The sequence below is a fragment of the Periophthalmus magnuspinnatus genome, chromosome 8 (assembly GCF_009829125.3).
Source record: "Periophthalmus magnuspinnatus isolate fPerMag1 chromosome 8, fPerMag1.2.pri, whole genome shotgun sequence".
NCBI classification, from domain to species: domain Eukaryota; kingdom Metazoa; phylum Chordata; class Actinopteri; order Gobiiformes; family Gobiidae; genus Periophthalmus; species Periophthalmus magnuspinnatus.
Genome location: NC_047133.1, coordinates 26,012,137 through 26,038,546, shown reverse-complemented (window position 1 = coordinate 26,038,546; position 26,410 = coordinate 26,012,137). Strand labels below are relative to the sequence as shown.

General features: G+C 40.6%; 2 protein-coding genes across 3 annotated transcripts in view; one reads left to right on the top strand and one right to left on the bottom strand.

Moving 5' to 3' along the window:
• The window catches only part of glis2b (GLIS family zinc finger 2b), a 28,745-nt gene extending 5,107 nt beyond the window's left edge, over positions 1-23,638 (top strand). The window contains exons 2-7 of the mRNA XM_033970625.2: positions 15,047-15,248; positions 15,980-16,107; positions 18,582-18,731; positions 18,821-18,954; positions 19,305-19,423; positions 19,565-23,638. Coding sequence (XP_033826516.1) covers positions 15,071-15,248; positions 15,980-16,107; positions 18,582-18,731; positions 18,821-18,954; positions 19,305-19,423; positions 19,565-20,283 — 1,428 coding nt within the window. The 5' untranslated portion in view covers positions 15,047-15,070 and the 3' untranslated portion in view covers positions 20,284-23,638. The remainder of the gene's footprint in view (positions 1-15,046; positions 15,249-15,979; positions 16,108-18,581; positions 18,732-18,820; positions 18,955-19,304; positions 19,424-19,564) is intronic.
• A 76-nt stretch (positions 23,639-23,714) lies between these two features.
• The window catches only part of LOC117375553 (mitochondrial import inner membrane translocase subunit TIM16-like), a 100,446-nt gene continuing 97,750 nt past the window's right edge, over positions 23,715-26,410 (bottom strand). The window contains exons 30-31 of one of the 2 annotated variants that reach the window (XM_033971876.2): positions 24,027-24,092; positions 23,715-23,881 (exon numbers count right to left, since the gene is read on the bottom strand). In XM_033971876.2, the coding sequence (XP_033827767.1) occupies positions 23,795-23,881; positions 24,027-24,092 (153 nt within the window). In that variant the 3' untranslated portion in view covers positions 23,715-23,794. The remainder of the gene's footprint in view (positions 23,882-24,026; positions 24,093-26,410) is intronic. The other variant, XM_033971875.2, reaches the window with a different exon arrangement.

The following is a 26,410-nucleotide window of genomic DNA, read 5'->3' as shown; positions in this document are numbered from 1 at the left end:
TTGACCTTGTCTTGTTGCCAGCCCGTTGTGGGAGGGGCATGGGGGTGAGTTTGAAAGCAAAACAGGGGCTCGCTGTGAGAGAAGCAAGGCACACATAAGGCAGTGGTTACGCTGGCACGGTCCGCCCTAGTGTAGAGTGTACATGTATATATGAGATCACTTGCTGGAACAGAAGGGGGGCATGCCAGGGCACCGTAATCAGCCTCTCAAATGCATACATACATCACATGGTCCGTTAATTGCTCTCTGCTGTTATGTATTTCTCCCTCTTCCTGTTTTCTTTCCTTTTCAATATGACTTGGTTTTAGAGTGCCTGTCTGGCTTCTACAGGCTGTACATAAACACTCTTTTGCACAATAGAGCTTGCATGATAGCAACCTACACCAAAGAAAATATTGTTTTTGATGTTTTATCTTTCCATCTTCGTCTTTCCATCTTCCTCTTTAGGACTAATTTAATTGATAAAGCATTTGATTTTAGTTCAGATGCCCTTCTACCTGTACCCCTGTGCATTTATACAGGCATGGCACAAAAGTACAGGCCTCAGACTACTAATTTCTTTGACGCAAGCATTGTTGTCATAGTTCCCTGTAGATGTAGTATTTTGTTCCCCTGCCTTTAGTTCGCTGTTAACAATAGTGACTTGTTGTGTCAAGGACATCAAGAGGAAAAATCTGCCACACTACCCACGGTCATGCAACAAGATGGAGTCCAAATGACAGACAATATTACTCTTAAGCTATTGAATATTTGAAGTGTTTAAAACCTAGCCAGCCATGCCCTGTCCAGTCGCACATCTGCTCAGTGTAGCCCCCACTTGTTGACTTTACTGGCTGCTCCACAGGTGTCACCCAGGCCTCTCTGCTGGGACGGGGCGGGACCTAAGATAGAAGAACTGCGCCTATGGGGAAAGGAACACCCCCACCGAGCAGTGTCCAATAGTGCCGCACCAATCTGAAGAGGACAGTCTGTTGCCCTCAGCCTCCCCATTGCATAAAGCTGTTGTTGAGATCATGTTACCCCTGCTTTTGAATAAGAAGACCGGCTTCCCAGGGAGTTCACTATGCGCCTCCATCTTATTGAGTTGCAAGTAGCCAGGGTCAGTTGGTGTGCGTGTATGGGCGAATAGGGGTTTGGTTCTCATGCGTGTGGTGCCATAATATCCCCGTCCAGGAAATGACTGTGAGACAGGCGCACCCCTCCCAAAAGCTTGGAGCTGTACCACAGAGCTCTGAACTGGCCTGAACTCCACTGCACGTAGCATAAGGAGCTTCTCACGAGGGTCCCAGTGTGTGGGGTTAGCATGCTCACGTGTTACACTATACATCTATACGTGTTATTGTCAACGAGGGACAGAACGTTTTGGCACACTACCTGGTGCTGAAATACGGCCTGTGGTTTTGCTTATGATACCATAGTTTCCATTTGCAGGGCTCTCGTAAATCATGCTGCAAATTCCTTTAATGTTGGAGAAAGAGAAGTTGCTTACCATTTTACTACAGAGTTGGATAACTTCACACTCATTTCAATATTTGTACAAAAATGTAACCTTTTAACTATGATCAAGCAGCTTTGTTTGTCTATGTATAGTTGCTTCTTTTAGCTACACAGTTCAGATGGCTAATCAGGCAAAACTTATGGTCCAACTTATTTGTAAAAGAGATAAGGGAAAAAAGTAACACTGACTGAAAAACAGTACACATAGAGAAACAGTGCAGACATTTGCTAAACCAATGTGGGAAATGCTAAACTAAATCGGAGGTAAAAGAAGTTATAAATTTAGTTATGAATGCTTCAGCAAATAATGTGATTGGATTGACCAAAATCTTCAGAGACAAATTGTCAGAGTAATTTTTGCTGAGCCTGCTCCCTGACCCTCCTGAATTCCAACATAAAGTAGGAGAGGCTGGCTCACCAGGCCACTATTTACTTAGATGATAGATGAGAATGGTATGAACTTTTATTAGCATAAAATGCAGAATTCTCTGCGGAAACTTCTGACCAACTGAGCTGTGCTGTTGGACACAATACTCTCTCTTTATCCAGACTAAGGAGCAGAACCAGCGTATACAGTAAACAGTGATATTTTTCTGTCCCATTATTGTCTTAAACCTCCTGTTCATTAGAGTTGCCTTAAGGGGGAGAGTGTGTGGTGTGTAAAATCTCCATCTCTCCATATCTTGATAAAAATTGGCCATTGCTCAACGGTGAAAACAAGTTTGCATGCTGCCATTTTTCACCTCCAACAGAGATATTTTTGAGTACTATAAAAGAATGAAATAAATAAAAACCTAAGATGAGTTTAAGAACAACGCACACCTGCATCTACAAAAGATATAGTACCTGGCCCTGAATCAAACTTAGAAATCTTTCGGTTCTGATTCTGATGTAGTGATGAGTGAATTTTGTATCACTGATCCATATATTACTGTTATTTTTGAGGCTGTAATAGCAAACTGGGCTGTTACATTGCCAGTGAAGCTGTTAGAGATTGTTGGTACATGTGAGTCAGCTGGATGACAGTGTTTAGTGTGGGAGTAACAGAGAGGCGTCACTTCCGAAATACAGACCCCATCCGAAAGAGCAGACACAGCTGGTTTGTGGGCTGGAGGGAGGACAGGGGCAGGAATGGAGGAAAAATGTTGTCTTCTCATCCTCTGCAAACAAATTAGTAGAGCAATCCATATATATACAGTATTACAAACTATGCTAATCATAAAATCATGTCAAAAAACTTTACTTCTGTAACTTCTATAATCCAAACATCTGTAAATGAAACTGGTGTGCCTAAGTTAGTCTAGCTCATGACAATTATAATGTAATACAAATGTTATTTAATAAAATCTGTTGATTTTTCACCATATTCCTGCTTGTAATCTTGTCTATCGATCAAGGTAACTGTGGCAAAACAAAAACTAGTCTCTAAAAACTAGTCTCTAAACTAAAAAGTTCTGAAATTGAGAGCAAATGCCTCATGTTTTCTTCTCTCTTGGATGAAATGATGTCTACTCTCAGAAGAAAGAAGTAAAAAACTATTTCTCTTTTATTGCCAGCACCAACTCGGGGCTGTTTTTCTTCCTCAGTTCTGGCTCCGTTTAGCCCCCTCTTCTCCTCTCCTCCCTCTTTCCTCTCCCGTTGCTCCCCTGCCCAGTGCAGTATAGGCTTGGCTGCCGCTGAGCCCACTCCAGACCCTGTGATTGCGCGCAGGAGTCAGGGATTGCATCACTGCCTTGTGGGGAGAGGCCACAGGAATGGGCCCAGAGACAGGCGGAGAGAACAGCCGAGGAAGAAAGTATGAAAAGAGAGGAGCGATGAGAGACGACGAGGCGAGGGAACGCAGAAGACAGATCATGTTTTTTGGGCAGGGTCTCTCTCTCTCTCTTGTATAAAATGCTTTATTTACATTAAAACAGAATCTGGTGTTGAAACAGACATACTTAGGGTACAACTGTGGACCAATAATAACCTGTTTTTGCTCTAACTATCTGATTATTACTCTACTGTAGTACCCTATTTTGCTCTAGCTGATTATTGGTCTATAGTAGTACCCTATTTTTTATGTAGTCACCTGATTTAGCTGTTGGAACGAATATAAAGTTGTGAGTCTGAACACAGTCCTCATTGTTGATGAAGCCACACACTGCTAACTGGGGCTCAAATCTGAGGAAAATCTGGCTCAGCTTGTACGGCCTGGAACGTACGGCTCGGAACGTACGGCTCGGAGCGTACGGCTGCTAAAGCCACACTGGTGCCTAAAGTCACAGTGTTGACCTCCAGTGCCTTTGTGGCTTTGGTGAAACAAGTACAAATCAGACCACTAACAATGCAGCAAAGTTAATAAAACTCACTGGTGAAGCCAAACACCGGCGTTATCAGACCGACTAAGTCAAGGCTGAGGGCTCATGGGTCATATCTCACACAACAGTCCAACCAAACACGCCTGACCTGTGACCCCTCCGCTAAGGTCTGGGGATGGCTGCTAAGTGAGGCTTCTTCAGAGCTGCTCTGCGTCATTAGATTGAGCCTGTCCTCTACTTCATCCAGTGCCACTTTGAGCTGTGTCTGGATGAGACCCGCGGGCCTACACTCGTCATTCAGCTGGGCAACTTAGAGCTCACAGACAGAGCCACTCACCAGCCTGTACAAGGTCAGCTGAACATCCTCCTTTGGGTGTAGGAAAGCTCTGCTCTGTGATGAAATATGAATTAATAAAGTGAAAAGCAACCCTTAATGCCTCAAAGATTGTATATTTTCTAAAAAGTACTGTATTTATTTTAAAAATGGCACATTTGCAATATCGCACCAACAGATTGCAAGATGAGAGGAAGCAACAAACTATAGAATACTGAAAACACACTACATTTCAAGTAAACATTATCCAGATGATTACTGTTGAAACCTCTTCTACAATGGTAAATATATAAAGAGTTGACATAAACAAGACAGTCTCTCTCCAAATGGCTTCTTTTTTGGAATATAAAACTAGACTTTGGGATTTGTAGTTTGTTCACATAGTGACGTTACTTATGTAGTATTCTTTTAATACAATAAAAAGAGTTGAGGTTGTGTAAAAGTACAGGAGACCAGTGATGAGGAACGAGGGGGAAAAACTTTTTTGTAGTCTCCGGGAGGTACTGAGTTAGTGGGAGGTCAGAGCATAAGCCGGGGTGGGGATGTCTATCAAATCTACTGTGCAAAGACAAACACATTCTTCCCTCTTCCCTCTTCCCTCTCTCTCTCTTTCTCTTTCGGTCTCTCTCTCTCCTGCTTTCCTCTAATATGGCATCCAATTGCCTTTTCATTGGTTCCTGACCTGTTCAATTCAAAATCTTTTGTGAAATGTCCCACAGTATTGTAGTACTACTCACAAGTTATAGAAAGTATTGTCCCAAACTCTTGCCTATAGGCTTTATGTAACTCATTTGTGCTTTTAAATACAAGGTGGCGGGAGGAACTGACTGAAAACACATGTTGCAACGCGTGGATCCCTCAATCCCATACTGTTTATGTCATATAGCAGCTACTAGGGAGGCTAATAAATTGCCTGGCTTGGGGGAAATTTCCAAAGCTCATGCCAGTGAGTGCTGCTTTCCTCTCCCCTATACCTGCCTTCTCGCTTTTCATTTGTTCAGGCTAAATAGTTTGGCCCTTGCAAAACACTTCCTGAGTATATTGAGTTTTTCTAAGCATTGGAAGGGCCTTTGTGCTATAAAAATTTGAAGTGGCCCATAGGATCTGTATTATGGTAAATGTAAAAGTTTGATTCCTATTGACTTACCATGTTAGAAGTTTTAGAAGTTGCATTTAAAGAGAATAACCTGCTGTTGTGAAAATACCCCACAAGATACAAACATGATTATGTGAGTCCTGCCCACCACTGCCTTCAAAGATGATGTCCTGACCTGTACCTTAAGGAAGTTGGGTTGATTCTTCATGTACTTCTTTGTTGTAGCTGTGGCTTAGGGGTTAATTAGGAGTTTGCACATCCTCTTTGTGGATGGGCAGATCCCTCAAACTAAAATTAAAGTGCACAGTGGTCCAAATAATCCTGATCATGAACCTATAGCTCAAAGGAGAACAGGTTGGCAGGTTGCCCACACGGCATTTCCGGATGTGTCAAATCATAGACTGTAGTAGACTAAGTGATTGTGACGTCACCCATAATGTTCGGCTCCAGTCAAATGAAGCTCATCGAGGCTTATAGTTATACGAGCAAATTTGGAGCCGAGTTCCATATTTAGAATTCCAACCACAAGTATCATAGCAACCAAAGAGCCAATCCGGAGCCAAGCTGTTGAAGATAACGCCCCTTCTCACCGGCACTGCTGGTTTAACAAGGAGCGGACTCTTAGCAACGATGACAATCAAACATGTTGCTAACGCTAATGGGATCGACCTTGGAAAAATGTTTATATCTTGAAAAACACCAGGACTATATAGAGTAGGTTAATATGAACATTTGACAAAAATGACGAGTCTAACAGCAGCAGCTACAGAGAGAGGGGTGATAGTTTTTCCAATAGAAAGTAAATTGGAGCCGGAAGTACGCCTATTCTCACTTCCTATTTGGAACGTGGCGGCTAGCAGGTTCACTATGTCCATACAGTATATGGGCAAAATGCAGGGCAATTTTCCCACTGGGACTGGGACACTACAGTACACCTAGGTAACATTACGTTCTATCTGCTACATTCCAAAGCACCTCAGACTACATTGCACCAGTTGAGCCTTGTGCCCACTCATCCATCCACATCTGCCCCTGCGTCCGGTCAAGTCAGGTCACTGTATCGTGTGATAATCCCAGCTTTAGCAGCCCATAAAGCTCACTGACACAATGTATGAAATCTGTCAGATGTCTTTTTCCCGCATCAATGGGAGCCAAATCTCACTATATGCCATGTTGAGTGACTTTGTGAAGGCTTTTAAGAGCAAACCTTACTTCACCAATGCATTGTATACTTCACTGAATATTGTCTCATTTATTACCTTTACCACATAGATGCTACATAAATATTTAGTGAATTGCAAGTTATCAAATGAAGGCCAACATTGTAAATAAGAATTAGTAAAAGGTTGGTCAAATCAGTGGTGGATGAAGTGCTCAATTATGTTACTTAAGTAAAAGTACAGATCCAGAGGCAAAAAGTTACTCAAGTAAAAGTAAATGTAGCCCATAAAAAATAACTAATAGTAAAAAGTAAAAAGTATTTCACACAAGTATTGGTAATTTGTTAAAGTGTTAAATGTAGTGAATTAAAAGTATCCAATGTAAAATGTACTTAAGTAAAGTACAGACACTTACAAATTTTACTTAAGTGCAATATTTTACTGCTTTTACTTTGTTACCTTTCACCACTGGGTCAAATAAATGCATTTATACTTATATCAATATAACCATCACAACATTATTGGTCTTTGTGGACCATATATGTAATTGTATTGCTTTTTTCGTCATTATAATGTGATACAAAAAAGTACTGTATATGGTACAGTTTTTCCAGCTAGTTTTCTTTCTGACAACACATCACTAATGGGACCCACCCCTGTAAGATGCCCCCCCCCCCCTTCTCTCCCTCTCTCTCTCTGCTCTGCCCAGAATTCCTCAGTGTCTGAACTCTGTGACTGGAGGCATTCGGGATCTCATTGACAAGCTTTATTTTCAAATTTATTAACACAATTTGAAATGACTTATTGCATTGCTGTTTTTATATCACCCTTAAACTATCTTTGTCCTTGATTTGCTGTCATTCAGAGTACAGTGGTCCTACGACAGCCTGACTAGCCCTTCCCATGTGCTCCCGTGCATGCTCCAGTTACATAATGCAGCAGAGGTGGAGCTAGATACGTCTACAAGTTATTAAAGTGACATTTCTTCAAGTAAAAAAATTACATACAGTACCTTTGGGGAAATCTTTTATAGTTTTGGTAGCTCTAGGAATATTTAAGCACAGGATGAAGCAGTTGGCAACTTGCACTTCACCCATACTGCCAATGTAGCACAATTAGATGTAAAACTTAAAGGGCCCATATTACGCTATTTCCTGATCTATTTTATAATGTTGTTTCCTCATCAATATAACCCAGAGTTGTGTTTTCTTTCATTCACATATTTTTAACACATGAACCCTGCATATTTCTTCTCTTAAAACACCCTGTTCCACCATGTGATGCCATCTGGTAATACAGGAAGTGCTCCACTGTGCTTTTAAACTCCATACACCTCCACTAGACTCATTTGGATAATTTCAGTTCTGGAATTGCCAATAAAAGGTAAAAGTTACTGTTAACTTGAAAACTATCGCTTCATGAAACCACAAGGTGGAGTATTTTGAGCTTTGGAGATGTAGACAGATTAATAATAAAGGGTTGCTCAACGTGTGAATGAACAACAACTCAAGATATGTTTTTGAGCAGGTAATAACATTCTAATATGACTTAAAGGTCACAAGACTCAATTTTGTGTAATATAGGACCTTTAATGAATGGTAACAGCATCATTACTAGCTGTAATAGTGTGAAAAAAAATGTCCACATCAAATAGTGTATGTATGACTATGTGTCACATTTACTCTCCTCTTTAAAAGTACATTATGTAACTTTTCTGGAGTGACTCTTGCTTGTCTCCATTGAGATGTTATTGCTTTGCCTCACACCATACTGTGGAATATTTCAGTCAAAGCAATGACATCTCGATGAAGACAAAAATATGACATACCCTCCAATGGAAAATAGTGCAACAAGCTAACATTTTGGTTAGATTTGGATCAATATTTTTATTGTATACATTCAAACAATAAAATATATTACACATATAACATAACTATAATTTCATACATTTTCGTACAACTAAACATTTTGTCTCCAACAACAATGTATGTGTCCTAGATGGATGTTGGAGCAAACAAAGTGAGAATGAAAGGATGCAGCGGAGAAAAGGGAGGAATGAGAGGCCCAGAGGAGGAGTGGAAAGTGAGGTTTCCTCTCTGAGGAGGCACAGAGTCTCAGGGCGGTGTGTGGACAGGGGGGGAGAGAGGGAGGGGGCTGTGGTCGGGTGGGTATGTGTCAGCCAAGGTGGGGTCACTTGTGGCTATTACCTCAACAAACGTCAGCACTGGGAGCAGGGGGAGGCAGGCACTGCACATGGTGGGTTTTCCTTTTGCAAACATAAAGAAGGCTGTTAATATACTTTCATGTACTTTTGACCCAAAGAGTTTGATGGGTTGAATTTACAAATTTTTTTGCAACTTTCACTTGAGGAATATTTGAAGTAACAATGCTCACTGCATGCTGTTTCACTTGTCATGGGTTTGAGTTTCCTGTTACAAAATATTAGATAATTCAAAAGATCTAATATTTTGTTTGAATTATTCATTTCTATGACCTGATTAGCTACATATGTGGTGTCATAAGTTCCTATAGTATTGCTGTTTTGTTTCAGCATTTGTTTTCTTCCTAAACATTGTTATAATTCTGAATACTCCCAGACCAAAAATTGTATGGACAAACTATTTTTCATCAGATATGTTTTTAATTATGCTTGTGATTATTTTGGCAAATATGTTTGACATTCTTTGCCCCCTGCCTTCTGTTTTTCACCAGACTTATCAGACATGTTTAGTCTGTTTTGTTTTGGAGCCATGCATATAGACGTAGAAGCCAAATGTCATGGGTCAAAGTTCACGGCACTCCACCCTTTACACTTGGAGCTACCTCTGACCCTTACCTTCCACCTGGGTTATGAAGAAACCACATGTCTACACGTGGCCAGTGGTGAAGCTAAACTGATTTTCAGCCTGAAATGTTATCTATGCCATGTCTCAAATCCTGCTCCCGCTCTAATGCGTGATTTATATACTTCTGATATATTTCTGAAAAGTAAGACTGTGCTACTTAATTATACAGTTCATGTCTAATTTTCATAAAAGTTTGACAGTTAGTTATATGGATAGAGCATAAAATCTTTTAAGTTTAAGAAATATAAATTGGAGACCTCATTACAGTTTGATCCTATGGCTCATATATTCCTCAGCATTGAAGCTTGTTTAATTAACATACTCTGCAGTGTTTTTGTCATTATGTAAAACCAGAACCGCCCATTTTGAACAACAGTTACTTCATTAAATAGTTTCAAATGTAATAGATTCTTATAGAAATTGGTGTCTAAATGTTTCAACAGCACACATGCAGTTGAAGTATTTAATTCAAAATTTTCTTCCAAACTCTGTTAAACTGACCCTGAAATTAAAAGCAATTGACAACTGATTATTGACACGTGACTGAGACTGAAAGTACCACCACTACTACTAACTAATTTTGCCATTTAACCACCTGTCAAAGAAGTGCCCACTGCTTGTACACTTTCTCACTCAATGGTTCCACTTAAACACTAGACATCTTGAACTGTCAAAGGCTGTTGTTTTCTTTTCTTTCCTGCTTCTCTTGTTCCATCTGTGTGTATGTGAGTTTGGGCGAGGGGAGCTGAGAAGGAGCAAATCGCCCTGGGATCGTTCACCTCCTGCAGAGCACCTCCCAGGGTCACAGCAGGAGGCAGATAAAGTTACAGCCAACTTAACAGCACGCACACACACACACCCACACACACACTCACACACACAAGCTTTTGTGGATTTGTGAGTGTGCTGTTGTCAGCATCATTTCAGTCAATACTGTGCTATTCAGTTCAGTCCAGTTCCTGTTGCATTAAAAATATGCACTTTTTACATTTTTACTCATAGATGGGAGACATTTTGTCCTTGAAGTTGAAGCAGACAGAATATAATTCTAGAAACCAATGGGAAGATGTACCCTATAGGCTTATTATGCTTTTTCTTTTTCTTTTTTTTTTTTTTTTTGCTTTGTACCATGTTACAACAAAAACATTTGGCTTAATGCAAATTTGAGTTATTTGGTTAGATTGAAAACACTTTGTTCAGATTTTTGGCAGATTGTTATGAAATAAGGAAATAGTAAAATGAAATATTTAATGGTAAAATGAAATATTTAGGTTTTTAGTTTGACTGTCAGCTTAAAATTAGCATCATAATGGTAACATTTTGACACTAAAGGTTTGAGTACTCCATCCACCTCTGCTGACAGGGTTAAAGTTCATAGCTTGAAAGTTCCTGTGAGCTTATAGGATCATGACAGTGCTGAAATGTTATGTCTCTACTTTGATGTGACTGACCCCCAACATCTCCGTAGCCGCTGACCAAACTGAAACATACCTGACTAATGGGGAGTAGTGGTTTTGCAGGGGAGGAAAGATAACATGGAATGCTTAAAGGATACACAAACCAGCTCTTTCAGACCCTGCTTCCTTGTGCACTTCCTCCTAACCTTCACTTATCCTCCCTATGGCCTCCTCAGTCATCTCCCCTGCAGCCCATTCCTGTCCAAATGCCCCATAGCCACCAGTATTTACTCTACAGAATGAGAGAGATGGGGAAAGAGAGAGAGAGGGAAAGAGAAAGGGGACAATGCAGCCTTTGAGAGTCTGTCCACCCCATGGCCCGGTGAGGAAGTCCACATGGGGGCAAGCCAACACCCCTTCCCCAAACTTCACAGCCACCCGCCACTGAAGAGTCACACAGCACACAGGCAACAGGCGTCCTTCATGTACCATCTGTCCAAGTGCATTTTTTTAGGTCACGTTATTGGTGTTTGTGTTCATATGCTTCTGTTCATAATAGTTAAGGTGGAAGTGTCTGGGGAGTGGGAAGCGTAGACATCAAGACTCTAGATCAGTAGTTCCTAAATTGTGGTACATGTGAGATTAATGTTTCATGTAACATGATATTATTATACTTGATATATTATACTTTGACCTGTATGTTTTTGTGGGTGCCAGTGTGGCACGATGATGTCATAATGTACTTGGAACATACATGGACGTGGAAGTGCTATGTGCATTTTTGTACCAAAACGTGCAAGACGTGTGTTTCTTAAGAAAGACCAGATCAGCATGCTGACTTTGTCTTCATTGAACCCAGATAACATGTACATGTCTGTATATTCTAAGCTAATCATTAAGAGAATGTGACGTGTGCTACTAGTATATAGAGCCCACTCTGGAGATGTAAAATTAGGAGATGAAGAGATCATGATGTTGAATCAGTTTGAATGATGCCTGTGCCGAAATAAAGAACCTGGTTTATGGATCTACTTGAGCCTACTGGACTTTTGTTTGCGGTGTGCCTCCGGGAAAAGCTGACATACAGATACACAAAGTTATGGAAAAAAGTTGTCATCTTGTCTTGTCTTATTTGTCTTATTTTTAAGTAATTTTAATTAGTTGAAAATGTGGAAGTTCTAAAAAAGATGTGTGCAGCATTTAGCAATATTTTATTCAGTTGCATCACAATAGGAGGTATGCAATTTATTAGCAAAAGTCTCAGAGAGTACTTGAGTATAAAAAGTTTATAAACCACTCATGAAATCCATTGCATTGCATGATTTGAATGTTATATCAACTATATGCTATATTGTCAGTGTTTCTCCTACTGCTCTTACGTATTAGCAATAGAGAAAAACGCTCAAATATGTATTCAAAATAATTATATTCATAGTAGTTGAGTAAAAAAAAAATCCCAAAAGTAGAAGTATCTAGTTACCTCTCACCTCTGGCTCTGATTGCGTCTCCTGACTCCAACCACAAAGCTCGAACTCTTGGCAGTGTGCGTGTGGTAGGAATTACAGTAAGTCAAACAGACCCACCCAGTTCAGAGGAATTGAGTGAACCAGGGAGAAATGTGCAAGCAACCACAGCTTATAACAAACCGGGATCAGGTCCGCTCTGATCCCGGCGTGTTCATTTGCACTGCTAATGACACTGTTTGGCCTTATAACAAACTCCACAAAATCATTAGAGCCACAAACACTTATAGTCCTCCTTCATCATCCCATTTGGTCTGAGCCTAATCAGAGAAGTGCTGTAATGTGGGGTCGCTAATCAGTTGTTCAAAAGATCTCACATAACAGAACTGAAAATGTATAAGAAATAGCTGTAGTATAACGTCAGTATTTACAAGGTTATGGTTTACATTTTGACATTTTGAGCCTAAATCCTAGTCAGCAGTACCTGGCTGGAGTAGGCATTTTACATTTGCATGATGGGACTGTTTTAGTTGGATGGTAAAATTTGAAGCCCCAAACCAAAAATCCAGCTCACAAAGTCTGAATAGAACAGTTGTAAGGAAAAATTTTAATAATCTGTACATTAAATAACATCTTGTGGCAGCTTATACGTTTAAAAATGCATTCACAATTTATGATATGGATGTGCGATATAGCATTCAATTTGATCACTCCTTGTAGCTTTATATTGCCTTAAAGAGTAATTAAAACTTCTTACTTCTAATGAGAGTTCAAATCCGCACGTCACTCACATGGCGTGATTGAGGCTTAGGAATGTATCGGTGCACAAAACACAAAAGGACAATCTTATCCTTGTTGAAAATGCATTTTAAAAACCTCATTTTACAATATAAATAATAATTTGACAACTTGGTTAGTTGAAAAAATGAAATCTTTAGCATTATACCCCCTTTTTTACCCTTTTGTCAGGTTTTCTGCTTAGCTCATTTCAGACTTTCACCCCCTGTGCACAATATAATCAGTTACACATTTTAAAGATACACTGAAAACGTGAAACTTGTCCTCGTATAGACACACATTCTGAGATGGAGCATTGTGCCATAGAGTTGAACCCGTGCTCACAGTTTGTATGTCATGTGTGTGGTCAGCAGCGCCCTCCTGGATGTGGGACAGTGAATGGTTGGTGGCCGTCCTGTGCTGGGTCGCTTGAACCTACTGACCCCTCTCAGATACAAGGGATTCATGTGGCCTGTGTCCAATGCACGCTCTCAAAGACCCCCTTTCACCGCTGTGTGTTTGAGCCAGGAAGGAAGAGAAGATTTGTGCAAATTACAGTTGCACTAATGATTTATGTACATCATTTTGTGCATAGTTAAGGTTTTTACTGCACTATTCCAAATGTCCATAGGTGAAAGCTGGTTTAGTTTAGTAGGACAATGAGTCAGATACGACACTGCTTTGATGTGTGATGTGTGATGAGGGGCAGTGAGCCCGAACATTCATGAATAGAGATTTTGGCTATAAACCAGGAGTACAGTACAAGCAGTATATGAAAGAACATGAAAAATTGGTGTTCAAACAAGGAGGGAGGGCGCAAAGACAGATTCACAAAAGCTTTTTGTCTGTACCATGTCAAAGTGTGTACTAGAGATCGACCAATATGGGTTTTTTCATGACTGATGCTAATCGTTTAAATTCTTGAGAAACCAATGGCTGATCAGATTTAGATTATTTCCACCATATTATGTAATTTAAGTTTACTACACACGCTCCCGCAGTCTTTTCCCACAGACTTTTAAGAGAGCTGTGTTGTTTTGCAGTCATCTCGTCGTACTACAGTATAAAAATAGATTTGTGTGTATTCTTTAGGCTGCTGGAGAGTCAAAACTAAATACCGGCCTGTGCTGGAGATACGCTAAAAAGTGCAAATATCAGCCCGGTATTTCAATCTCTAGTGTGCACCACAGCTGAACCTGGTTTAAGGCATGGCTAATTGAGCAGTTAAAAATGAAAAACAAAATGGCAGGTTTTTAATTTGAGAGTTGACATTATTATACTATGTCATAACAGTAGAATTGACTTTACAAAGTACTTTACAAAATATTCTCTCAAATGTTAATGTCCCTGGACTTGTTTAAAATGTGAACTTTGGACATAATCCTTTATTAAAATTACAAATCTAATAGTAATAATCTATCACTGCGCTGAAATGGTTTATACTTAAATGCAGTGGCTGGAGTAGCTGTAGTAAATTTCCACTTTTTCCCTCTTTTTTTAGTAGTTGATCTTAAGTAAATATAATTCCAGTTGCAGAGTTGTTCAACTGCTAACGTAGTAAAAAGGTGATGGTGCAGCATGAGGTCAGTGTTCCCTCCAAATGAACTCAGATGCCCTGCCTGAGCCCCGGGCCAGGTCTATGGGTCAGGTTATTGAAGATGGAGGGGGTGCAGCTGGACCTTTAAGTCCCCGGGGGGTAGTGCTAGGGGGGGTCCTAAAAGGTCTGAGGGGTCTAAAGGTGCACTCGGGGGGGCAGCAGCAGCAGACCGGGAGAAGGGGCGCGGGAGGGGGGGGCAGCGCTCCACCTACTGTGACCAGTGGGTGGAGCGCTGCTGGTATGACTGACCATCTGGATTACATTGTAGACATTCCTGGAGAAGATTGTGTGAGTAAAGGTCAGAATGGAAAAAGAGGAGGGGGTCACCAATCTCAGCGTGTGCATGTTTATTTTTCCCTTGCTGACTCTGTGTTGCAGTTTACGATTGTGGTCAGTTTACCATTGTTGAACACTTCTTGGGAGGCAGAGGAATGCAGGGCTTACACAACGCTCACATGGGAAATATTGCAGGTGTAGGAATCCCCCGCTGAGCTCTTTACATTGAACCGCAGTATTTCATAAGGAAACGCCGCTTCCAGGCCTGTCTAACTGTACCCTTCTGTGGCGTTGTTTGTGCAGGTGGGAGGTCCCCGGGCTGTGGTCATGCTGTCCCTGGATGAGCCCCTGGACTTGAAGCTGCCTCGACGGGCCGGTGGGAGGGACAGGGGTGCCAGGTCGCCCCCTCTTTCTCCAATTCACCCCAAACGTGCCCGTCAACTGCACATGACCGATGACGGCACTGCTATCATTGAGCCTGCATCCCCGCCTTCTCCACACAATGGTACGTCACACAAAACAACAGACAACAAATGATGCTAAAGGTGGGCACAGGTGGGTAATATATTCAAATATTATTAATGTGAGTGTTTTCAAGACATGCAAAACTGGAATACCGTGTATATTGTTTATGCTGAAACTATCCAAAAATTCCAAATAAGGGTTTAAAGTGATATTTTTGCGCTTTTGTACATCATTTCAGTCATTTCACATTTGTCTGATACTTAAATTTGAACTAATACATCCAAAGACAAATTCCTGTTGGACAGACAAAATATTACTTCAAAAATAATGATATCATCTCCTTTATGCTAAACTGAAGTCTATGAACTTTAAACCAATGTATAATCTTGTTCCTGTTTTGAAAACATACATGAGGTTTTGCCTGCATATTTGGTTCACACTGGAATATGTTACAATAATACATCATCTGTGTTTTCAAAGTCCACACACTTTCACCAGATTCAACATGTTCATTTAGTGCTCAAATTGCCTTTACTTAAGCTCCAATTACATTACTATTCCTTTGTCTATAATCTGCGATCCAAGAGTCTTTATGCCCTCTGCTGGTGCACACATATTTTAAAATAGTCCATTTGTTACATACATATCAAAGATTACATTATACAATATCAAACCTAATGTGAACAAATGCAGTTTGAAAAGTCTGAGTAATGCATAATAGAGACCTTAAACATTACTTTTATGTGTATAACCCGTGTTTTTGTGTGTTAGGTGTTCAGGTGGTACCTCAGGACCGGACAGAGACCCCCACCCCCCCTGCAGTGGACCTCAGCATGTCCCCCTCCTCACGCCACACCCCCAGCTCCCCAGAAACATCCAACAGCTACATCCCCTCAGGAGTAAGTAATAGAAATACATTTCCTGTGGATTTTTACTTTGATATGTATTAAAGTAGATCTGGCTATCAAGTAGTGGGTGGCCAGAGAAAGATTTCACAATATCCAGCCAAAAATCCAGTCATGATGCTATATGCCAAGCAGAACCATCTGGTGATCTGTCCTACAAATTAAAATGATCTGTGCCATCCCTATAGGAACCTTAAGGATGTTTTAGTCTTCTTCTTAGTCTTCTGTTCCATAATATAAATAAAAATCTCTGCAAATATATATTAAAACAGTCTTGGGAAGGCAGTGTCCGAGTGAATAGAGTTTAATCCCAGCTACAACTAGAGGAAGCTCATCTCTCAATATCTTTAGCATCCAGATAACAATAAACAGGAGATATTTTGTCAATCCAACTGAAATGGTCTAAAGCATGCTTTCAAATGTGTATCACAGTCTAAAAAGCAATATAGATATAGAATTAAATGCTTTATTATTAGTATTATTATTTTTTACAGTAAAGTCAATATGTATTTAAGTATCTCATCTTGTGACCTCAGAGCAAACACATTTTTTTTTCTTTTATAAAACCTTAATGGCCTATATAAACTTGAATGGACAGGGCTAATCTCATCAGCTCTGACAAACAAATGCACATTATACATTTATAGTGCTGAAATGGCTGAGCTCTCTCTTTCCGTGTGGGTCCACTTTATGTGCAGACTGATTCAGTGATGGGGCCAGCAGATGAACAACAGCCATGTGTCAGTCTGTGAAGAAATCAGACTATCCCATTAGCTTGTGACAGAGCAGGGTGTTGAGCCTCCCCTTATCAAGCACCTCCTGTGTCTCCTGTGCATGTACTGCGTGGCCTTGCTGGCATGACGGGTGTGCTCTTCTCAGTGTGTACATGCGTAATCCGATTTGAGACAAGGTACAGCCATGCAGACCTCACGCTGCCTAATTCAATTCACTCCCAATTGAATTCAGTGGCAGTGGCTGGAACCATTCAGCGAACTTGGTGCCCCCCCAGCACATACAAGACAATGACTTGCACAGTCTTCATGTTATGTATGGAATGGGTAGAACTACTGCTATTATGTGGATCATCCAGCATTTCTAGTAGTTATGGTAGACCTCATGTGTTTCTGTAGCCTAAAGCAGCTCACATACTTTTGCGTGTACAGACAAGGAGTTGGTCTCTTTTAAAGCAATTAGTCACATTCATATTTTCTATCTTTCCAGTGCATATACTCACAAGTGTATTGGAACCTACGAGCACACAGTATGGAGTATAGCCTGGGACTGTGCATTTGAGATTGGGGTGCGGTATATTAGCCCTGTGAGCTCGTGCTGAGGCTCAATGCATTTTACAGCTCCCATGCCAAGCTTAGGGATGTAGGGAGCTTTGGAGGAGTGTGGTGGGTGTCTTCAAAGCAAAAGGGGGGTTTAGAAAGAGAGAAAGTAAAGATGTGAAATTCAGACATAGTTGACAGTAGCTACAGGCTAAATACACTGCCTGGCCAAAAAAAGTCACCACCAAAATAAAGGTCACACACTCTAATATTTGGTTGTTCCACCTTTAGCTTTGATTACAGCACACATTTGCTGTGGCATTATTTTGAGTTCGCTTCTGCAATGTCACAAGATTTATTTCCATCCAGTGTTGCATTAATTTTTCACCAAGATGTTGCATTGATGATGGTCGAGTCTGACGCTGCACAAAGCTTCTCCAGCACATCCCAAAGATTCTCAGTGGGGTAAAGGTCTGGACTCTGTGGTGGACAATCCATGTGTGAAAATGTCTCATGCTCCTGAACCACTCTGTCACAATTTGAGCCCGATGAATGCCAGCATTGTCATCTTGGAATATTTCCGTGCCATCAGGGAAGAAAAAATTCATTGATGGAATAACCTGGTCATTCAGTATATTCAGGTGTCAGCTGACCTCATTCTTTGAGCACAGACTGAACCTAGACCTGACCAACCGCAGGAGGCTCGTACCTATTTGCTTAGTTAAATCCAGGTGGCAACTATTTTTTTGGCTGGGCAGTGTATAATGACCTTAGCTTATCCACTTATCATTGAACAAGTTTGACATATGTTTTGATTTTTTTTTAACTTTTTCAAATGTCTGTGTAATCTCTCAGTCATCCAGGTAGACTCTATTAAAAAAAAAAAAAAAAAATCTGTCATGGACAAAAGTTTTCTGCTTTGTGTTCACAAAAACCTTCAACCAGTTAACAGAATTCATTTTTTTATCTTTTTTTGCTAAAACTTTCAAATACGTTTTGTCAGGAGCAGGAAAAAAGTGTTTGAATGTTCCTTGAATGCCATAACCACATAAGGAGCAGATGAACTAATTAACATATCGCCTGATGTGTGTTTTAGTTCTGTCGAAGATTGAAGATTGAAGTTTTTACACATTTCATCTCATCTTATAATTTTCTGCCATCGTAAACATTAAACCACATTTCTTCTCATTTTCCCAGAATTCCCTCTCACAGGCCTTTCAGTTCTTTGTGCCAATCGGCGCTGGAACAGGGCTTCATCTGCCGTCCTCTATGTTCATGAGCCAGAGTGACAAGAGAGCGTCTCCGGACCTCTCAGCAGACGAACAGCTGGCCTGCCGCTGGAAGAAGGTATGTTACAATGACACACGGAGTACCTAATATACTCTACATGTATCATTATCATAATTTAAAGTTGTGCATCATGTTACCTTTGACAGTGCCATCAACTCTTTGACTCCCTGCAAGACCTGGTGGACCATGTGAACGACTTTCACGTCAAACCTGAAAAGGATTCTGGGTATTGCTGCCACTGGGAGGGCTGTGCACGCAAAGGGAGAGGGTTCAATGCCCGGTGAGTAGCTAGACTGCTGGAGCATATGTAATACGCTCATTTGCTTTAGACACTTGGGCACAAGTGATGAAAAACAATATGTGGTAATGAAAAACTAATTCAGTTTACATTATAACAAAACCAGTTCTGTTGAGTGCGTGTGGGTATACTGTATGATTTTTTGGCAACTACTGTAAACTAATAATTCTCTTTATTGAGTTTTAAAAGATATTGGAATATTACCGTTGAGGGAAATGATATTTAACATAGTAAAACTATGAACTTGCCCTGTTTCTTTTGTGCTTTTTGTATGTTTTCTTGTTTTTGTATGGTTTATAGTCACTGTTAATTTTACATTTTTATGGTTTAAGGTACAAGATGCTCATACACATCCGCACTCACACAAATGAGAAGCCCCACCGCTGTCCCACCTGCAACAAGAGCTTTTCTCGTCTGGAGAACCTCAAGATCCACAACCGCTCCCACACAGGTCAGCAACTGTCCCCACTCGCATGCTTTAGTGAATTATAGTGCTCATTTTTAACACTTTAACACCAGCGAGGTACAACAGTATGCAACTGTTACAAGAACTATTGGGCATTGTGGTTTTTAACCAAACTTGTGTCCACAGGTGAGAAGCCGTACATTTGTCCTTACGAGGGCTGTAACAAGCGTTACTCAAACTCCAGTGACCGCTTCAAACACACACGCACTCACTATGTGGACAAGCCCTACTACTGCAAGATGGTGGGCTGCCTGAAGCGCTACACTGACCCCAGCTCCCTCCGCAAGCACATCAAAGCCCATGGTCACTTTGTGGCTCAGGAGCATGGCTCACCAGGTGGGGTGGGCTCCTTGCTGAAGGGTCCCCCTGCGGGACTCACTAATGGAGGTGGCAAAGACTCAGAAATGTCCTACGTGAGTGGGGCCCACATCATCATTCCAAGTGCTGCAGCCGCTCTTTTGGGAAGCCACGCTCTGCAGAGTCTGGGGGGCTCTTTGCCTTTGTCCCCCCTTAGCCCCCGCCCCTTGGACCTCAGCTCACTGGGATGCCCAGGGTCTCCTCCAGGTTCCATTTTGTCTTTTAACGGCTCCCATCTGGGCCTGGCCAAGTCTCCTCTGCTCTCTTCGGCGTTCCCCTCTGCTGCCCTGGGCCTGCCCATGATGTCAGTGCTGGGGGCCGCATCGGAACGCAGAATTCACTCCATCAAGAAGGGCCGCATGGAGGAAGTGGAGCCCGAGGTGACTGGAGGGGCCCTGAACCTCTCCACTGGAGGTTCTCATGATCCCCTGTCCTGGGTGGTCATACCCCCAGGCACTGTGGTGCTCAAGCCAGCTGTGGTTAACTGATACACTCACACATTCCTGAAGAGCTCAGGGGGTCCGGAGGGAGGGTCACACAACAGCGAGGGTACGGGTGGTCAAAGGTGAAAGGGATCGGCTCGCACAATCAAACTTAAGCAATGCATTCAGAGGAGATGGGAACGGTAAACAAACTTCCTCCAATAACACTACACCTCACATGACATCAACGCAAGCCTCGTATGGATCGAAATCTGAGGCCCAAGAACTGTCCAGAATCGTACATCTGTATCACTGATACAGACTTCACTTATGTTATACATTCCTGTGTCTGTATTTTCTTAGTGCTCTGTGTTCTTCTAAAAGTCCAGTTTGATTGACACATATTTAAATATTCACCTCATTAACATTGTGCCTATCGCTTGACAGTGAGAAAGAGACATGAAACTGAATGACGCACTCACTGTGAGGTAAAAGTGCATCCAACACAGACTTTCACAGCTGATTTATGAAGCTATGACCCATTTTCACAGGCGGCTGTGATTAATGTAATTCAGACAGACTTGCTGTACAAGGCAAGTGAACTCAAACTGTCTCTGTGCAGGGTTTGTGCTGGATAAGCTGGATATGTCAGCTTTAGAGCAGAGCCCTTCTCAGAGACAGATCTGTTAAATACAGCACTTACTTGTGTCATACGGTTATACTGTCATACAGTAACCTCAGAACTGCTGCTAACCTCTCAGCTCTCTCAATGTATTTGTAGAGAGCTCTTCTGACAATCTCACCCCATTTGGGGAAGCAAAAACAAGGACCAGCGCAGAAGACCAGACTGCTGGGCATGCAGACAATGGGCTTTTAGGACACAGAGCAGTATAGGTGACTTCCATAGACAAGCGGTGTTTCATCACCTGACAATGACCAATACTTTTGATTTTGACATGTTTTTTACTCAAGTTAAAACTTAAGACATCGCTATATCTGGCTCCCCCTTCTGGTAAGGCACAGTGCACAACATCTTGCTCGCACTGGCTGTTTGCAGTTGGATTGTCCAGCTGCTTTCTCGTAAATTGAATCAACATTGCCAGTTGGTCTATGAAAAGAGCACTGTGGCGATAAACACTGGAGTTGTGTGTTATGAAGTGAGCAGATCCAAAACCAGCTGTGCTAAACAGGTGGTGGTCCAGTCAAGGCCAAACTGGCCTTTACTGGTTCAAATGGTGCCCCAGGTTCAACAAGTGTCACAGTGAGGTTAGACCGTCAGCAGTGAGACAGGGCAGAGCGAGGGCTATGCACTGTGCCACTGGAGAGGATACAGATAATGCCACACACAGCTGGACTGCCTATGAAGCCACACTGTTTCAAACTGCCTCAATACTCTGTCCACAGTGGCTTCACAAAAGAAACTCTTTGACTTGTGGGATAACTTTCTCATGATTCCATTTTGCAGTTGATTCGCACTTAACATAAACTATATCCTTACATGTTATATGAAATATGTTACTGCCAACAGCTGTTATTTTCAGCTGTATTTAGCTGCAGGGTTCAGTCTAAAATGGGTTAATTGGCCACACTGTTGACTGCTGCCTCAACCGATGAAGGTAGAGGGTGAGGATAGGATTTACGCAACAAAAGGAACATTCCTTAAAATTTTCTGCCAACGCTCCTCACCTCTGCATCTCCGTTTGCCATGCAGTCTTCAGTTATGGTTTCATGTTTGTCATTATTGTTTTATCTAGTTCTGACGAGACATTTTTTCTGATGTTGAAGTTGCTTCTTGTCTGTAATGCAATGGCTGCTCTGCATTCAGCTTTCTGCTGCCACTGCTGAGTCTTAAAAGGGGTTGATGTGAGGGAGGAAAAAAAGAAGGATTTGGGTTCGCTTCTAGGGTACTCGTTCCCAATTTGGGCTGGAGTGAAATCTAGGTCACAACATGATGTGACAGAATAGGAAATGTGTAAAGTTTACTGGCAGACATCTATTTATTATTTAGAGACATTCAGTATTTCAAAACTATGAACTTGTAAAGGGTCTGTTCCATTATTATGCAGTCTGTTTAACATTCTGTCATCTCAAAAAAACATTTCCTAATCAATCAATCTCACACTATAAGATCACCTTTGCAAGGTTGGCATAAATATTTGTTATGTGCTTTATTTCTTTTATTAGCCAATTTAGTGAAGTACGTTTACTCATTGCATTTTAAAATGAAATTTCCTCTGATAACAAATGTTTGCTTGTTCTGCTATTGTTGTATTGAACTAGTGGCTGTGCTATAACAATATTAAGAATATCAAGAATATACATCATAAACCAACAAAGCAGTGCTGGACAGCCCTTGTCTGATCATCTCTGCAGCTCCAGTGGCCAGTTGAACATTCCCTCTTGGCCATACCTGCTTTTTACAATATAAATCTGGGCAACTAAACTCTGTCAACCCTGTTTTAACCTTTTTATATTTTAAGCCCAAAGGATCAACACATTTTGGCCACTAGTCTGTTAACACAGATAAGGAAAACAGGCATCTACAAGCAAACAAATAACAAATACACACATTTGTCTGAAGATAAGGGTACCATCTATCATAATAGTGAGAAGCTTCAGTTCGCGTATGTTAATTTTAAGCAGCTCGTATCATTACAGATTTCTAGGTGGGATGTCATCAGACGTTGAAAGAGTTACCATGGAAACCGTTCAACGATGATGTTATGGACTTGGTGGTGTCCTCTGCTGGACAAAGACTCAGTGAGGCACTAGAAAGCTGACAATGACAAGGATCCGACCAGGGTCCATATTGTTTCCATATTCAATAAGCTGTATCATCCATTAACCCTTCGAGCTCTGTCTGTAATGCACTTTCTCTCTTTTTAGCTATAGACAAGAGTATGCCATTACATTTTTGGCAGCATACAGCCATCAGTCATTTTAGGAACCAAGTGTATTTGTAACAATCAAAATTTGAAATTGTATTGTAAATTGTAAAGTGGTACTTGCTTCTGGATAAGCTAATTTAATGCTATTAAAGTTTCCAGGGCATAAATATGTTGCTATCAGAGGTGCCACAGTGTTGCACAAAGGGTTAATGTTAAGACAAAGGCCATGCAAGGCCTGTTTTGAGTTATGTTTTTGCACATTTGTGAGATATTATGTCAGTATTTTAATTTTTCAAAGTGCCTTTTTATTATTATAGGGTAAACTACCGAATACACTTTACAAAAATTATGTTATAAAAATATATTTTTCCTTGGCATCATGTTCCACAGTTGAACATGCAGAATTTTAGAGTTGTAAAGTCTCCAATTGGTACAACATAGCTGTGTTCTCCTGTTTTAGAGGAATTTTATTACGATATTGATAATAATGTCAATGAAAAGAACAATCTTTAATAAAGTTGCATTTGATAAAATATGTGTTTATTTTATACAGTAGATCCTGTTATGGTCATGATGTGAATATCTGCTAATATACATAATTAAATGAAGACAAGTTAAAGAAAAGGAGGCTTTTTATTAGGACATAATTTACAGAGGAGGGGAGAGGACAATCGGGGGAACTTCATTCATTATGTTTCTGTGTTCTGCTGTGACTTCTGCGTTTGCTCAGACTGTATCCTTAACTCTTCATCTAATCGCTCTTTGGCTCGAACCACCTAAAAACAGAAAATTAGCAGTTGTATGTACTTTCGATTGCTATGAGCTAATAGGTGTTACATAATATTCACCAGGCCATAAGACATAGAAAACATCAACAACATTAAATACAGAATGTACAGAAGAGGTAATTGTGGTACCTACTTTTGACTGAAGGTAAAAAGAACCACCAACTGACTTGTCATTAACTTTAAAAAGGTGCTCATAATTCTGAAAAAAACAACAAAAAAACCATTTACACATTTTAGAACACACACACAAGCAATAAACTTTGAGCCAGGTGAGAATGCATGTGCCCTCCACTACTATTGGCACCCATGGCAAATATTCACAAACAGAGCAGTTAAAAAGTATTATTGCTCTGTTCAAATAATAAATAAACTGGTAAAAGTTGTAATTGTAACATAAACCAGGTTAGGTATGATTAAATACATTAAACAGTGCATTGACAGTGCATGCCAATATCTTTAAAACAATGCTTCGCTTCATTGTCTGACACAAAGTTCAAGTCATCAGTCATCAAACCATCTACCTTTAAACATAAAACCAATAATGTAAAGCCAATACAATTAATTATACCATATACAGTATTGTTCAAAATAATTGCAGTACAATGTGACTAACCAGAATAATCCAGGTTTTTAGTATATTTTTATTTCTACATGGCAAACAAGTTACCAGTAAGTGCAGTAAATTCTCAGAAAAAAAACAAGACCCGGCATTCATGATATGTACGCCCTTAAGGCTGTGCCACTGGGCAACTAGTCAAAAGGTGTTAAAAAAATAGCAGTGTGGCATCCAATCAGTGAGGTTATCAATTTTGTGAAAAAAAACAAAAAAAAAAACAGGCGTGAATCAGGTGGCCACAATTTAAGGATGAAGCCAGCACTTGTTGAACATGCATTTGAGAAAAATGGGTCATTCCAAGACATTGTTCAGAAGAACAGCGTACTTTGATTAAAAAGTTGATTGGAGAGGGGAAAACCTTTAAAGAGGTGCAAAAAATTATAGGCTGTTGAGCTAAAATGATCTCCAATGCCTTAAAATGGAGAGCAAAACCAGAGACACGTGGAAGAAAATGAAAGACAACCATCAAAATGGATCGAAGAATAATCAGAATGGCAAAGGCTCAGCCAATGATCAGCTCCAGAATGATCAAAGACAGTCTGGAGTTACCTGTAAGTGCTGTGACAGTTAGAAGATGTCTGTGTGAAGCTAATCTATTTTCAAGAATCCCCCGCATGTGGAGAAGCGGTTACAATTTGCCAAAGAACACATCAACTGGCCTAAAGAAAAATGGAGGTACATTTTGTGGACTGATGAGAGTAAAATTGTTCTTTTCGGGTCCAAGGGCCACAGACAGTGTGTGAGACGACCCCCAAACTCTGAATTCAAGCCCAAGTACACAGTGAAGACAGTGAAGCATGGTGGTGCAAGCATTATGATATGGGCATGTTTCTCCAACTATGGTGTTGGGCCGATTTATCACATACCAGGGATCATGGATCAGTTTGCATGTGTCAGAATACTTGAAGAGGTCATGCCCTTGAAAGGGGTGTTTCAATAAGGCAATGACCCCAAACACAAGTAAACGAGCAAAGTCTTGGTTCCAAACCTACAAAATTAATGTTGGGGAGTGGCCAGCCCAATCCCCGGACCTTAATCCAATCGAGAACTTGTGGGGTGATGTGAAAAATGCTGTTTATGAAGCAAAACCATGAAATGTAAATTAATTGTGGAATGTTGTTAAAGAATCATGTAGTGGAATAATAGCTGAAAGGTGCCACAAGTTGGTTGACTCCATGCCACACAGATGTGAAGCAGTTATAAAAACTGTGGACATACAACTAAATATTAGTGAAGTGATTCACAGGATTGCTAAATCCTACAAACAAAAATGTTTCTACAAAATAATTTTGAGTTTGTACAGTCAACGGCAGACACTGCTATTTTTTTGAACACACACCTTTCGACTAGTTGCCCAGTGGCACAGCCTTAAGGGCGTGCATATCATCAATGTTGGGTCTTGTTTGTTTTCTGAGAATCTACTGGACCTACTGGTAACTTGTTTGCCATGTAGAAATAAACAATATATTAAAAACCTGGATTATTCTGGTTATTCACATTGTACTGCTATTATTTTGAACAAGACTGTACAAAGATTTGTGTTGAGCAGATTACACAAGATCACCAGGTATTACCAAGTCAGACTACAATGTAATGCAGCCTACATGTTTCCATGAGTCCAAAGTTAAACATCTGAACCATAATCATAATAATCATCAACTTCTGTAATTAGGATTTTCAAACATAATGACTCAACTGTGGAATATTATAGCCAAAGCTTAAAGTGAAGTCATGAATCAGCGTACAAAGGACATCTGCCTCATCTCAATGCACACAGGACCAAAGTTTCAATGACAATTCAATTTGTCTCTCAAACTACAACACAAATATCTCTCACCAACCATAGATTTGACGAGAATACCAGTATGAATGTTGGGCATGTGCATCGTTCATTGAGTGGT